The 15,917-nt window shown below is 39.3% G+C and overlaps 1 protein-coding gene across 1 annotated transcript in view; it reads right to left on the bottom strand.

The window, feature by feature from the left end:
- LOC132378711 (serine/threonine-protein kinase 31-like) overlaps positions 1-15,917 on the bottom strand; it is a 151,271-nt gene that overhangs the window by 118,770 nt on the left and 16,584 nt on the right. The window contains exons 4-6 of the mRNA XM_059945812.1: positions 14,609-14,707; positions 13,540-13,614; positions 10,921-11,079 (exon numbers count right to left, since the gene is read on the bottom strand). Coding sequence (XP_059801795.1) covers positions 10,921-11,079; positions 13,540-13,614; positions 14,609-14,707 — 333 coding nt within the window. The remainder of the gene's footprint in view (positions 1-10,920; positions 11,080-13,539; positions 13,615-14,608; positions 14,708-15,917) is intronic.

Raw genomic sequence — 15,917 nt, 5'->3', positions numbered from 1 at the left:
CAGTTTAGTATCGTCAGCAAACTTGCTGATATAGTTTTCAATGCCCTCATCTATATTTCAAGGTGAATATAAAAACAAGGCGATAATGCTGAAGTTTTATAAGGTACTAGTCAGGCTGTAGTTGGAGTATTGTCAACAGTTTTGGGCCCCTTATCTCAGAAAGGATGTGTTGTCATTGGAGACAGTCCAGAGGAGGTTCACAAGGATAATTTTGGGAATAAAGGGGTTAACATATGAGGAGTGTTTGGCAGCTTTGGGCCTGTACTCACTGGAATTTGATAGAACGCTGGGGGATCTTTATACTCACTTCCAAGGAATGAAGAGCGACATTGAGTCATTGAGCACTGTGGCACAGGAACAGGCCCTTCAGCCCATCTAGTGCATACTGAACTGTTATTCTGTTGAAAGTGGGATGGGCAAAGCTGTGGGGGGCCCTAGCCATGGACGGGCATGGTCCTATCTTGTCCAACTGGTTTATCTACCTGTTCAGTGTAAAGATTAAGATTAACTCTACTTGTCACATGTACACTGTAACATCAAAATGTACAGTGAAATTCATCACTTTTATCAACGACTGATATAGTCCACAGATCTGCTGGGTCACCACACTTCCACGCCAACATAGAAGGCAGAAAACTCACTAACCCTAACCCTTGGAATGTGGGTGGAAGCCAGAGCATCCTCTCTACCATTTAGCCCTGCTAATTCCACACACATATGTAAAGGGATGTTATCCATGGCAACAGAGAGACAATCAGCCAAGTGAGGAGCCTTGGAAATCTGTAAGTTTACAATGTGGAATGGGGATCAGCCAGTTAATTGTCACCAACACGGCATCTGAATAAAGAAGCAAATTGGTCAGTAAATTTGTAAAATATTTGTCAAGTAAAATAATGACACAAAAAAATGAAACGGTACTGTAGTAGTTGGCATAATGCTGTCCAGTGCCACCAATCGGGATTCTGTCTGTAAGAAGCTTGTACGTTCTCCCCATGACCATGTGGGTTTCCTCCTGGTGCTCTCATTTCCTCCCACAATACAAAAATGCAGGTTAGAGTTAGTGAGTTGTGGAATGCTATATTGGCATCACAGACATGAAGGCAGTTGTGGGCTGCCCAGCGCAATCCTCGCTGATTTAATTTAACTCAAAATGACGCATTTCACAGTATGTGTTGATGCTTTGATGTCTATGTGACAAATAAAGCAAATTATTACCTGATCTCTTTCAAAATGCAGAAAATAAAACACCAAAATTTAAAATGATTTTTTTTCATGCTAACCTGCTAAAAGAACCTTAGCAAAAGCTAAGCGCGAGACAGGCAAACACTTGTGGCACTGATCTGACACCTAGTGGTTGAATAAGAGCATTGCTATCCTATTTTCAGAGTACAAAGCATTTCTGTTCAGAAATAAGCTCTGCAATTAAGAATAAAATGCAAGTTAAAATCAGAGCAGAGTCAACAATTTCCACTAATTATGGAAGTGTGTAACGTTCATTACAAGTTCTCTATCAGACAGACTATTATACCCAAGACCGGGGAAGTAGGTCCACAGATGAGAGCATCTCTGAACATCAGTACCAAGGGGAAGTACACAGCCAACATTATTCAGAAAGTGACCTGCACAACGTCATTTTAGCAGCACTCAGGTGGAATCAAGACAAGTCACCTTTAAGTAAGTGACTTCCCCTACCTCCAAATGTGCTGAAAGATCTCAACTGGGAGAGATTTGACTGAAGGTCTGCAAGTTCTTGGTTCAATCTCAGGTTTTGGCAGTTTTGGGATTGCATAGTAGAGCTGCAGTCTGTGTGACACGGTTACAGCTCCAGTGACCTAGGTTTAATTTCCACCACTGCTTGTGAGGAGTTTCTAAGTTCTCTCTGTGACAATGTGGGTTTCATCCCACATTCCAAAAAGATGTGCAAGTTGGTAGATTAGTTAGTCACAAGGGTGTAATTGGACAGTGCTGACTCATTGGGCTGGAAGCACTGCAAGTCTGAATAAAATACAGTTGCAATGCTGGGGGAAAAACAACACACTCAGCAGTTAGTCTCCAAATTCCCTGTCAGATGTGCATGGTTCTTCAATCAGACTTTCCACTGTAATTCTGAGCAATGAGCATCCCACTCCAGAGTAACACATGGCTCTCTGCCAGTACTTAATTCATTAAGGCTCCGTCTGCAACCATCTCCATAAATGACTTGCTGATCGACAGCAACTAATGTTATTTCCAAGTCCAATGCCATCTGACTGTACACATATACAATGAAGTGAAGGTAGGACCACGTTGCACCCACACAACATATCACACACAGCACACAAAACAAACTATTACCATAAATAATTCAAAATGCATGTTGTGAACAGCACAGGTAAACAGTGAACAACTCGCCGTCCTAGTGATGAGACCTCACTGGTGGCAGTGTAGTTATTAGTTTCTTCTGGGTGAAGAAGCTGTTACCCAGTCTGACAGTTCTAGTCCTGATGTTCCTGTACCTCCTTCCTGATGTTAGTGGGTCAAAGAGATTGTGTAATGAGCAAGAGGGATCCTCAACAATGCTTTGGGGCCTTCGTCTGCTCCCAGTAACTGTCTCAAATAGGGGGCGGGGGGAGGAGACCCCAGTAATCTTCTCAGCGGTTTTCAAACTCAGACATGCATGTCAAATTAAACTTTAACTGGAAAGAAAGCCCATGGCTCCCCTGTACAATGGGACACATATCCAGAGATTCAAAGGATGATAATCTGAAGCAAATCACACTGTTGGAGGACGCCAGTGGGTCAAGCAGCAAGCAAGGGGAAAATGGATGGTCAATCTTTCGATCAAGATCTGGTATGTGTTGAGTAGGGGAAAGGGATGGTCGATCTTTCTATTGAGATCAATATCCAGCATCAGGACAATCAGTTTGTTAAAAGGTTTTATATGATGCAGTCAGTTTGTTAAGTATCATTCCCTCGCCAATGTTCACTACAAAATGTCAAAGCAAATATAGTAAATGCACACGTGATTGTGAGTTGTGCTTCGTCACTTGCAGAATAACTTTCTCCTCATAGTTATAGTCCTGTGGTGGTAGAGTCCAAGACCAGAGGACACAGCCTCAGAATAGAGGGGCATCCTTTTAGAACAGAGATGAGGAGGGATTTATTTAGCTAGAGTGGTGAATCTGTGGAATTCTTTGCCACAGACAACTGTGGAGGACAAATCTTTATGAATATTTAAAGCAGAGGTCGATAGATTCTTGATTGGTCAAGGCAGGAAGTTATACAAGGAGAAGGCAGAAGATTGGGACTGAGGGGAAAATTGGATCAGCCATGATAAAATGGTGGAGAAATCTCAATGGGCCAAATGGCTAATTTCTGCTCCTATATCTTATGGGCTTAAGGATACAGGCCCCTCAGCCCAATCAGTCCATGCTGACCATAGCACCCATACAGCTAGCCCCAATTTCCTGCAATTGGCCCAGATACCTTTATGCTCCACCCCTCCAAGTACCTACCTGAGAGCTTCTTGAATGATACTATTGTACCTGCCTCAACCACTCGCTCTGGCAGCTCCTTCCATTTATTCACTACCCTCTGTGTGAAACATATTTCTTCTCTCACCCTAATTCTATGACCACTGATTTAGGACTCCCCCACCCTGGGGAAAATAACATTCCATTCACCTTTTCTATGACCCACATAATATTTAAACATTTCTACAAGGTCACCCCTTATTTTCCTACACTCCAAGGAATAAAGAACTGAGGCCCTTGAGTCCAGGCAACATCCTTGTAAATCATTTCTACTCTTTAACATCTTTCCTATAACAGGATGGCCAAAACTGTACATATTACTCCAAACATGGTCTCACCAACAACTTGACCAACTATAACAAGTTCTCACCTCTATACTCATTGCCCTGACTAAAGGCCAGTGTAATAAACACCATCTACCTGTGATGCCATTTTCAGTGAACTTGCTGTCCTTTGTCTATCTGTTCCATTGCACTTCCTGGTATCCGACCATTCATGATACATCCTGCGCTGGTTTGACTTTCCAAAATGTATCAGCTCACACATTATCTGGATTGGCCACTCCTCAGCCCAATTCCCTAACTCACCAAGATTCCTCCCTAAATCAACAATAACCATCCTCATTATCAACAACACCTCATAACATTGTGTCATCTTCAAACTTACTGAGCATAAAGTGGTCGAGTGTTGCCCTTTGAAATATCAGATAAAGGCTAGTTTATTCAATTTTAGAAAGAGGAAGGATACATCTATCCCTTTACATTTGTATTTATTCTTTCTTTCTTTTTTCAATCTTTTTATTAAGTTTCAAATTAGTAAACATAACAATAATGATAATGATACAAAGAGATCGGGATTACATTAATAACGGTTAACATGAACAAATACAGATTCCAAGTAACAAATGTAGTTTCGCCTCCCAATCTCTTAGTAACTAACCATGAAAATGATATTTTATAGAGAAAAAGCCCTAAACTAAACTAAAAAACATAAAGATTGGGCTGCCATATTTCATCGGCTAAAGTTATAACTCGTTGTTAACTCTGCTCCTCTATACCCGAGCAAAAAAACTACTAAAAAAGGATTCAGAAAGGGTCAACTTATGTCATATGAAAATATTGAATAAACGGCCTCCAAGTTTCTTCAAATTTAACCGAAGGATCCATAATACCATTCCTAATTTTTTCCAAGTTTAAACATGCTATCGTTTGGGAAAAACCATTGAAATGTGGTAAGGGGATTGGAATATTTCCATTTAAGTAAAATGGATCTTCTGGCTATTAATATAACAAATGCAATTAAACGACAAACTGATGAGAATAAATGACTGGACTCTATCACTGGTAGTTCAAAAATTGCAGTAATGGGATGAGGTTGTAAATCAACATGCACAACTACTGAAATAATATCAAAAATATCTTTCCAAAATTTTCCTAGGAGGGGGCAAGACCAGAACAAATGTGTCAAGGAAGCTACTTCAGAATTATATCTATCACATACAGGATTTATATGGCAGTAAAAATGAGCTAACTTATCCTTGGACATATGAGCGCTATGAACCACCTTAAATTGTACCAAAGCATGTCTGGCACACATTGAGTAAGTATTAACTAGTTGAAGAACTTTCTCCCATTTCTCTGTAGATAAAGATATTTGAAGTTCTCTTTCCCACTCATTCTTAATTTTATCAGAAGTACCTAAGCATATTTTCATAATTAAATCATAAATAAATGCTACTAAATTCTTCTGATATGGATTTAAACTTAAATTTTTTTCTGTAACTTCAATTTGATGCGATATCAGAAAGGTAACTAAAGTAGTGTTCAGAAAGTTTCTAATCTGTAAATATCTGAAAAATTGTGATCTAGGCAAATTATATTTATTAGACAACTGTTCAAAAGACATAAAACAACCATCCATGAATAAATCACGAAAAAATGTTATTCTCTTTGTTTCCATAAAAGAAAAGCTTGATCAATTCTAGATGGTTGAAAGAAAAAATTAGATATAATAGAACTTGACAGAATAAATTTATTCAATCCAAAAAATTTACAAAATTGAAACCAAATTCATATTGCATGTTTAATTATTGGATTTATCATTGGTTTATTCAATTTAGTAAGTGCAAAGGGAAGCGCAGCTCCTAAATTAGAAGCCAGTGAAAACCCCTGTGCAGACTCCTGGTTGAGGTTCATCCATCGTGGACATTGAGTTTCATCTAGCTCTTGGGTCTAAAACGTTAAATATCGAATATTAATTGCCCAAAAATAAAATCTAAGATTCGGCAAAGCCAAACCGCCTTCCTTTTTTGATTTCTGTAAATATTTCTTACTTAACCTGGGATTTCTATTCTGCCACATACATGAAGAAATTTTAGAATCATTGTAATAACATCAAAAAAAAGATTTAGGAATGAAAACTGATACCGCCTGAAATAAATACAGAAATTTAGGTAAAATAATCATCTTAACAGCATTAATTCAACCAAAGATAAGGACAATGGGGACCATTTAGTAAACAGTTGTTTAACATGATCAATAAAGGGTAAAAAAATTAATTTTAAATAGGTCTTTAGGCTTCTTAGTAATTTTAACACCCAAATCAGTAACCAACCTAAATGGTGATTGTCTACAAATTGGAACTTGCATATTTAATAGGAAAAGCACACTCTTGTTAAGATTCAATTTATAAACCAGAAAAACTATTGAACTAAGCAAGTAGTGTTATTACTGCAGGAATGGATTTCTCTGGGTTAGAGATATATAGTAATGGGTCATCTGCATATATTGATACTTTATGCATCCCATTCCCATGAATAATGCCAAATATATTGGGTGGATCATGAAGAGTGATTACCAAGGGCACCAGGGCAATATCAAATAGTAAACGGCTTAAAGGACAACCCTGTCGAGTACCTTGAAAAGTCTTAAAAAAAAAGATAATCTCTGATTATTGGTAAATAAAGTAGCTAAAGGTGTAAGATATATCAATTGAATCCAAGATATAAATTTTGGACTAAAATTATATTTCTCAAGTATATTAATTAAATATTCCCATTCAAGTCTGTCAAACGCCTTCTCGGCGTCAAGCGAAATAACACATTCTGGAGTATTAGATGAAGTAGTGTATACAATGTTCATTGACCTCTTAACATTAAAATGTGAATAATGATTTTTAATAAATCCTTTCTGATACTCAGAGACAATTTGTGGCATTATCTTTTCTAATCTAATAGCTAATATTTTGGAAAAGATTTTAGAATCCACATTCAACAAAGATATAGGTCTGTATGATGCACATTCAATGGGATCTTTGTCTTCTTAGGAATTAAAGAAATAGATGCTTCATAAAAGGATTGTGGTAGTTTACCTACTAATAAAGCATCTTTAAAAATTCTACATAACCAGGGAGAAAGTAAATCTGAAAAAGATTTTTAAAATTCAGCTGCATGCTCATCCGGGCCAGGTGCTTTACCAGAGTTCATTGAAAAAAAATTGCTTTCTTTATTTCCTCTTCAGTAATGGGTGCATCTAATGCTAAATGTTCATCAGATGGTAATTTCGTTATATTCGGTTTCCTTAAAAATTCATGCATTATGGTAGGATCATTAGGAAATTCTGATTGGTATAAATTGGTATAAAATTCTTGAAAAGATTTATTAATTTCATCATGGTCAACCATCAAAATACCATCCTGTCCACGAACTTTATTAATCTGACGTTTCACTTAAGCAGCTTTCAATTGGTTAGCCAATAATCTACCTGATTTATCACCATATATATAAAACTGACTCCGTTTTAAGTAATTGATTTTCAATCGGGGATATTAATAACAAAGTATGTTGCATCTGAAGTTCAACTCTCTCTTTATAAAGCTCCAGATTGGGAGCAATAGAATGTTCTTTATCAATTTCTTTAATCTTATCAACCAATGTACATATTTTGTTATTAATTCATTTTCTCAATCCAGCAGAGTATGAAATAATTTGCCCACGGATATATACTTTAAAGGTATCCCATAATATCCTGCTGGAAATTTCCTCCATTGAGTTATTTGAAAAGAAAAATGCAATCTGTTCTTCAATGAAATTAACAAAATTTAAATCCTGAAGCAAAATAGAGTTGAACAGCCATTGTCTAATACTAAAAGTTAAATCAATTAATTTAATTGATAATTTCAAAGGCGCATGATCAGAAATGGCGATTGCATCATACTCACAGGCAATGACAGATGAAACTAAATCAAGAATCAATAAAGAAGTAATCGATTCTAGAGTAATTATGTTATACATGAGAAAAGAAAGGGAACCCTATCATTAGGATGTAAAAACTTCCAAACATCTAAAATTCACAAGTCAACTAAAAAGGAATTAATAAAAATAGCAGATTTGTTTGAAAGTACCTGATTAGGCGCAGACCTGTTCATCATAGGATTCAGACAACAATTAAAATCTCCACCCATTATTAACATATATTCATTTAAATTGGGAAATACAATCACCATAGAGAAACTGAGGAAGAATGACAAAGCACAGATCCTATGCTCCAAAAAAAAGGGCAGGTTAATAATAATTAGAGATGTGCAAACATTAATGTTTTATTGCCTACTTGAAACCTTTACTCAGTGGCCACTTCATTAGTTAACTCCTGTACCTAATAAAGCGGCCACTGAGTGTCTGTTGATAGTCTTCTGCTGCTGTAGGTTTGATGTGTTGTGCATTCAGAGACACTCCTCAGGACACAACTGTTGTAACACGTGGTTATTTGAGTTACTGTCATCTTCCTGTCAGCTTGAAGCAGTCTGGCCATTCTCCTCTAGCCTCTATCATTAACAAGACATTTGTGTTCACTGGATTTCTTCCCCCACCCCCCAGCATTCTCTTTAAACCAGGGTTCCCCAACCTTTTTTATGGAATGGACCAATACCATTTAGCAAAGATCTGTGGACCCCAGGTTGGGAACCTCTGCTCTAAACTCTAGGGACTGTGTGTGAAAATCCCAGAAGATCAGCAGTTTCTGAGACACTCAAACCACCCCATCTGGCACCAACAATCATTCTACAGGCAAAGTCACTTGGATCATATTTCCTCCAATTCTGACATCTGGTCTGAACAACAATTGAACTTCTTGATCATGTCTGCATGCTTTTATGCATTGAGTTGCTGTCACAAGATTGGCTAATTAGATATTTGCATTAATGAGCAGGTGTACAAGTGAACTGAGTGGCCACTGGGTGTATCTGTTTACTCTGGTAAATACATTCATTCACACATCTCTTCCTTCTCATTTAAACACTGTTTAAAATAGTAATTCAGTTGATTAAGTTAGGCTTGTTGTAATAGCTAATAGGATTTGTCCAATAAGATGCCCCGGAATATACTAGAGAGATTTGGGTAGCTATTTTCTAGAGAGCGCAGGAGTTTTGAAAGAAAGAGAAAGAAAGAAAATGAAAATGAAAATGGAAAACAGCCAAAACAGAAGAACACGAACTCATTTGGAAGGACAGATACTGTTGTCGGAAAATCCTCATGCAGACTTTGGTCTCAGAAAACTTTTAATTAGCTAGTTCTCACAAAACCTTGGAGAAAGTACAACACCTTAAATATTGTGCGGATATTTATCTGTCCTTCACTTGGACTGTGTTTTAGGTAGAATTGTTCAGTACCATAAGTAAACGAAGTGTAGCAAACTGGATTGATTACTCAACATTGAGCTCCAATGATTAGGTGCACAAGTAGGTTAATTAATATGTGTACTGGGCCCTTTTTTTATTTTGTTTGTTACAGTTTTAAATATTTTGTCAATACTACTTTAAGCTGCTATTGGTGTGAGTTAAATTATTGTGTTAAATAAAGTTGTATGGGTGTGTCAGAGCTCATACAAGTAACAACACTACTTTCCCTTAAAGGAACATTCAAACTGTTATGTTTTGTATTTACCCAAATCATCTTTATTTATTGGAAATGGCCTTTCCATCATTATTCCATGCATTGTAGAGCTATGTAGAGCTAATACAGTACTAGCTAATTCATTACCAGCCTACAGTGAGAGGATTGCAATAAGTTATCTGCAACAGTGTTGTCTTAAATGGAGTTAGCTGCTCTGATCAACATCTAGTAATTGTAGTGAGATTCAGAAACAATCCTAATCAACATGCAAGCCCCCCCACCCCCACCGGCTTCCTGTCACACTTGCTATCAGAGGGTGCAGATACAGTACACCAAAATGACACACCACAGCCTATGGGCAAAACCACCAAAGAATGTACAGTCATGGCCCTATGAGGCCACAGAATAGGTCAAAGTAGTACAGTTCAGGACAGTTAATGTCATAGAACCTCCACAAATAATTCTTGTAATAAGTTCTGAGGAAATGGGTGCTTACCACCATATTAGAAAGCTGAGCCTTCAGACAAAGTCACAACAGCTCTACATGATGTTTTTCCACGGTTATATACAAGCATTTGATTCACTTATCACAAACTTCAGTGAAATAAGTCACTTACATTAATAACAACACACTCAAAGCTGTGCTGATGGCACCCAAGTGTCGTCACACATTCCAGCACCAACACAGCATGCCCACGATGTTCAACAAAACAACAGAGCACAACCAAATAACTGCAAAACAAGTTCCTTTCCTCTCTCCCCCACCCGCTCTTTCCTAGCATAGTTCACAAGTTGCATTCCATCAAAGAAAAGCAGATAGATTATGGATCAGATTTTACAGGACAAAGTCGGCAGTTCCAATGAAACTGAACATAGAACAGTACAGGCCCTTTGGCACACAGTGTTATGCCAACCTTTTAATCTATTCCAAGGTCAATCTAACATTTTCCTCCCACATAGCTCTCCATTTTTATTTCATCCATGTGCCTAACCAACTCAGCCATGGGCAGCCCCCAGCCTGACTGCGAAAGCAGGAGGGTTGGGCATGGGGTTAGCAACCCCATCCCGTAAAAATCCAGAGCTACAGAAACAGCAACCGAAGCTCCAAAGACCTCATCCCTTGGAGAGGAAGGATCTGCCTAGAAGACCTATGAAGCCATGAAGGCAAAATCCACAGGGCTGATCAACTTACATCCCAGGACAGAGGACTCTGAAGAGCTGCTATCAGCAGCCTGTGTCTCAGAATGGGGCATGGGATTAAGATGAAGAAGCTGGGACTGGTTCTGGGTGGGGGAAATCATGCCACAATAATGAGGCTCTTTTCCTCTGTACTAAATCAAAGAAATAGAACACTAGAGAGAATGGAAATCATTTTGCTCTTCAGCTGAAATAATTCAATTCTTGCAGATCAAACCTTCTTTACCAGAAATTTTCCCAGGTGTCAAGATGAATCCTATTTTTTTTAAAAAAATCTGCCTGCAAGCATGTCGTTTCACGAATACCAAAACTACTTCACACTACCTGTTCAAATGGAACAACCTCTTGCTTGGGTGGAACACGAAGACCCCAAAGCCTGTACTTGCTGGCCAGACCTGGATGCTGCAAATCTTCTGGCAGTTCAACGATACACGACTTGTTTAGAGTTTCAGAATTTCCATAATCAACATACATCATCAGGCACTGTAAAGAAGGTCAAATTTTGTGTTTATTTTTGTGAAATGATGCACAATTACATCAGTTGTCCAGAAGACTGAACTGTTGAATGAAATTTCCAAACTCATATCTGTATTCAATACTGGGCACAATTATCAAAGATGCCCAAGATTAGAGATATCAGAGCTATATCAACATTTCAAAGTACATTTATTATCAAAGAATGTATAAATTATACAAGCTTGAGATTTATCTGCTTACAGGTAGCCACAAAGCAAGAAACCCAAAAGAACCCAATTAAAAAATAATAAATAAAAGACCAACCCCCAATGCGCAAGAGAAAGGAGGAAAACCAACAAATCCTGCAAACAACAGAAGTAAGCAACAACATTTTAAACGAAAATGAGTCCTTAGATCCGAACCCCATAGCAGCCCAGAGCCTCGTTATTAGTTCATCATATTAGTGAACCCACAGCACAGCAGCCAGGGCAGTCGTCATAGGCTCAATGTCACGGAGAGAGGAGTGATCATTGCTGAGAGCGAGCAAAATTGGCTCCCATGTCCGATCCTGACACCCTGTCTTTCCAGTCTATCTGGGCCAGTGTTTAAATTGTCCAACCAATGTATGGTATCTTACATCAGTACCCAGGCACTGCTGGAGCAAAATGCTCTGGGCCTAGATCATGTTGCCCAGCGATGCACTCCAGGCCCAGATTTTGCCGCCTAGCCCGAAGTCACTTTTAAAAGTCCATGTGTATATTTAAGTCCACCTGGCACAGACACTAACAGACCTGTGACACACTGCTAATGTCTTCCACAGTGAAGACAGCTGCAAAGTACCCATTAAGTTCATCTGCCAATTCTCTGTTCCCATTACTACCTCATCAGCATCATTTTCCAGTGGTCCAATATCAACTCTCACCTCCCTTTTACTCTTTATATAATTGAAAAAGCTTTTGGGTATCCCTGCTTTATATTATTGGCTAGTGTGCACTCATATTTCATCGTTTCCCTTCTTAGTTTTTTCTAAGTTGCCTTTTGTTGGATTTTAAAAGCTTCTTAATCATTTAACTTCCCACTCACTTTTGTTACCGTATATGTCCTTCCCTTGGCTTTTATGCAGCCCTTAACTTCCTTTGTTATCCACCGTTGCCTACCCCTGCCATTTGAGAACTTCTTCCTCTGTGGAACACATCTATCCTGCGCCTTGTGAATTTTCCCAGCCATCTCTGCTCTGTCATCATCTTTATTAGTATCCCCCCATCATGCCTCTGAATTCCTTTATTCTATTGCAATACTGATACGTCTGTCTTCGGCTTCTCCCTCTCAAATTGCAATATGAATTCAATCACATTATGATCACTGTCTCTTAAGGGTTCCTTTATGTTAAGCTGACTAATATACTCAGGTTATTACACAACACCCAGTCAAAGATAGCTTTCTCTGAGTAGGCTCAAGTACAAGCTGCTCCAAAAAGCCATCTCGTAGGCATTCCACAAATACTATCTCTTGCAATCTAACACCAACCTGATTGTCCCAATCCCCTTGCATATTACAATTGTCCCTCCCCCATTACAATTGCATCATTACCCTTATTACATGCCTTTTCCAGCTCCCTTTGCAATCTGAACCCCACATCTTGGCTACTATTTGGAGGCCTATATACAATTCCCATAATGGTTTTTTTTACCCTTGTAATTTCTTAACTCCATCCACAAAGTTTCAACATTCTCTAACCCCATGTCAGCTCTTTCTAGAGATGTAATTCCATCTCTTTATCAACAGAGCCACATCACCACCTATGCCATCCTGCCCGTCCTTTCGATTCAAAGTATATCCTTTGATGTTAAACTCCCAACTATGGCCTCCTTTCAGCCACGACTCATTTTGAAGTTTCGATGTACATGTGAAAAATAAATCACATCAGCTAATCCCTGAAATGAAGTGCTTGAGCGAATGCAATTGCAATATTTAAGAGGCATTTGGCTAGGTACATGGAGGACAAGGGCTGAGAGTAAGGCAACTGGGACTAGTGGGTCAGCATAGGTGAGTTGGGCCAAAGGGCCTGTCTGCCTGCTGTTCCCCAGTTCTGGTTTGCAATACTACTTCCAGACATTTTGTTAGATTTAAATACTGGATGAATGCAGGCACGAGGGGGCTAGTACTGCCCTGCAGTGTACCGTTATTCATTGTGTAGCCAGCAGTCACAACCACACAATGTGTTTAACTACGTATTATTGCATCCAGCAGGGAGACATTGAACATTATTAGACACTTCTTTCTTTTACCAGAATTACCCCCATTACATCAGAGAGAAAAGATTTTGTTACCTCTCAAATAAATTTAACTATATTATATATTCGCACACATTACCCTGGAACATAGGAGAGTGAAGTTGTTGTTGCCATTTAAACAAATTCAATCATATTACATGATTGCACTAAAACTGACTTGGAAAAAACAATAAATATTTAAAATATGCACTACCTTTTCATTTGCCATGACTTTCTTCAGTTTACATCGATACCAACACTGGTCTTCAGTGTATAATCCACCATAGATCTGTCAGAATAACAACATTTACATTTTCAACCTGTATGACAGAAACATTTAATTCTACATAACACAAAACCTGCACACTCCACCCCGTCACCAGCACACAACTCCCCCCAATCCCCCAGTCCCCTAAACCATCCTGTTGTGTGCATGCACATATCCCCCAATCCACAAGTCCCCCCAATCTGCCCCTTCGCGCATGCACCCCCCCTTCACATTGCCGAGGCACACACACCCCCCCCACCAAATCAGCCAGTCCGCCCAATCTGCCCCGTCACCGGCGCACAGTCCTCCAACGTAAACACCACCCGTCTCCACCGTCCCCTCCCCCAATGCAGACGCCGGCCCGTCTCTGCCATCCACTCTCCAACAGAAAGTGAGGCTCGGAATGAAGCTCAACTCCATATACATCACGAATTTCGATCCAAGGTGCATGCTTGGTAGTCATTATCAGTAACATGGCTACAGACAGAATCGCTGCCTTTAATACTCTGCATTTAACCACTGGAGGTGCATGTAAGAACTGTGAGATGGGCTAAAAGATAGTTTCTGTAAATTGGCATCAAGATCAGCACAACACTGTGGGCCAAATGGCCTGTGTAGCGCTAATCTGTTTTGTGTATGCTTCGATTTCAGCAATGCTGTCCGCTTCTTTCTTTCACAAGCTTGTCACTTGTGATTAACAAACCCTCCCTTCATAGTTGCTATCAGCCTCCTCACCTCAACCCTCCCCACCCTCCATGGGCACCCCTGCCCCTCCCAACTCACCCGCAAACCCCCCTCCCCTCTCAACTCACCACAACACCCCTTCCCACACTCAGGAGCTCTTCCACCCATCTCTTCTGTGTTGGCCTGCTCCATGAACACTACTTTACTACTTTCCTCTTTTTGCACTATTTATTTGTAGTTTATAGTAATGCTTATGTTTCACACTGTACAGGATGTCCTTGATAATAGACTTGATTTGGGTTTCAATGAATTCAGTTTAAACGTGAAATACCTTTTCAGGAACCGGATCTCCAAACACTTTGGCAGCAAATGGACAAATTTCTGTCAAAGTAGAGGACATCTTCAAAAGGTCTTGAATTAATTCAATGCTCTAGAAATGAAACAGAAACAAGAAAGAATTCAGCAAATCACAAACATGACAGATTCTGCAGTCCTGACGAAGGGTCTCGGCCCGAAACGTCGACAGTTCTTCTCCTTATAGATGCTGCCTGGCCTGCTGTGTTCCACCAGCATTTTGTGTGTGTTGTTGTTTGAATTTCCAGCATCTGCAGATTTCCCCGTGTTTGCCCTTTAGATTCTGCAGATGTTGGAAATCCATAGCAACACACACAAAATGTTGGAGGAACTCTAGCATTCTGTGTGTGCTGCAAAGCAGATAACTTTGTGTTTAAATAAGATTTAAATTTAACAACACTTAAAACAGTTAATTACTCAGTGTGCTTGATCATTTTCGAGATTTAATTCCGGCCACTGGCATATCCTTCATAACTTACTCAGCATTAGGAAAGAAAGGTTAAAACCAGTCAGATACATTAGAAGCGTTTGATAAACTCTGAAACATATGAATGACAGAAAAATAGGGAGCTGGGTAGGAGATGCTAGATTAGACTGCTTAAGTGGCATTTTCTTTGCAGCTCAACAAATGACCCACCAGTATCATTGGAACTACTTAATACACCTCACTGTTCAGCATGTTTCTGAGTGGTCACAGTATGTAGTAAGTTGGTGTGGCCCCTGCAGGTTACACTGATATGATTCTAGAAACTTCTCTTGGTACTGCATTATTTGAATAGGGGCTATTGATTGCTGAACTTATCAGCCAAGTTGAATGGAATGTTTATGTGGAATAAGGAGAGCCCACCAAAGGAATCTGCCAATTTTGTGCTTCTTTCTCCCTTCACTTACTAGGCCTCTCCACCATCACAGTCTGTTTTCAATTTTCTTGTTGTATAGCTCCTAATAAAATGATTGTGAAGCAATAGGTTTTGTGCCTCTTCTGATTTCTGAAAGAACCTTGGATCAAAAACATCAGGATGCAACAAAGAGAAGCTTGAGACTGATCACTGAGTAGGTTAAAAGGTTAGTATTTAAAAACCTGGTGGGCCAAAGAGCCTGTACTGCTCCATGTTTGAATGACACATCACACCAAACAGTTCCTGCTACAGTCCAGTCTTCTGCCTCAGACTGAACAGTTCCTGTTATACTGTCCACATTCTTCTGCCTCACACCAAACAGTTCCTGCTACACCATCCACGGTCTTCTGCCTCCAACCGAATGGTTCCTGCTACAATCCACAGTCT

The sequence above is a fragment of the Hypanus sabinus genome, chromosome 20 (genome assembly GCF_030144855.1).
Source record: "Hypanus sabinus isolate sHypSab1 chromosome 20, sHypSab1.hap1, whole genome shotgun sequence".
Classification (NCBI taxonomy): domain Eukaryota; kingdom Metazoa; phylum Chordata; class Chondrichthyes; order Myliobatiformes; family Dasyatidae; genus Hypanus; species Hypanus sabinus.
The sequence above is the reverse complement of the archived record's forward strand: the minus strand, read 5'-3'. Positions and strand labels throughout refer to the sequence as shown.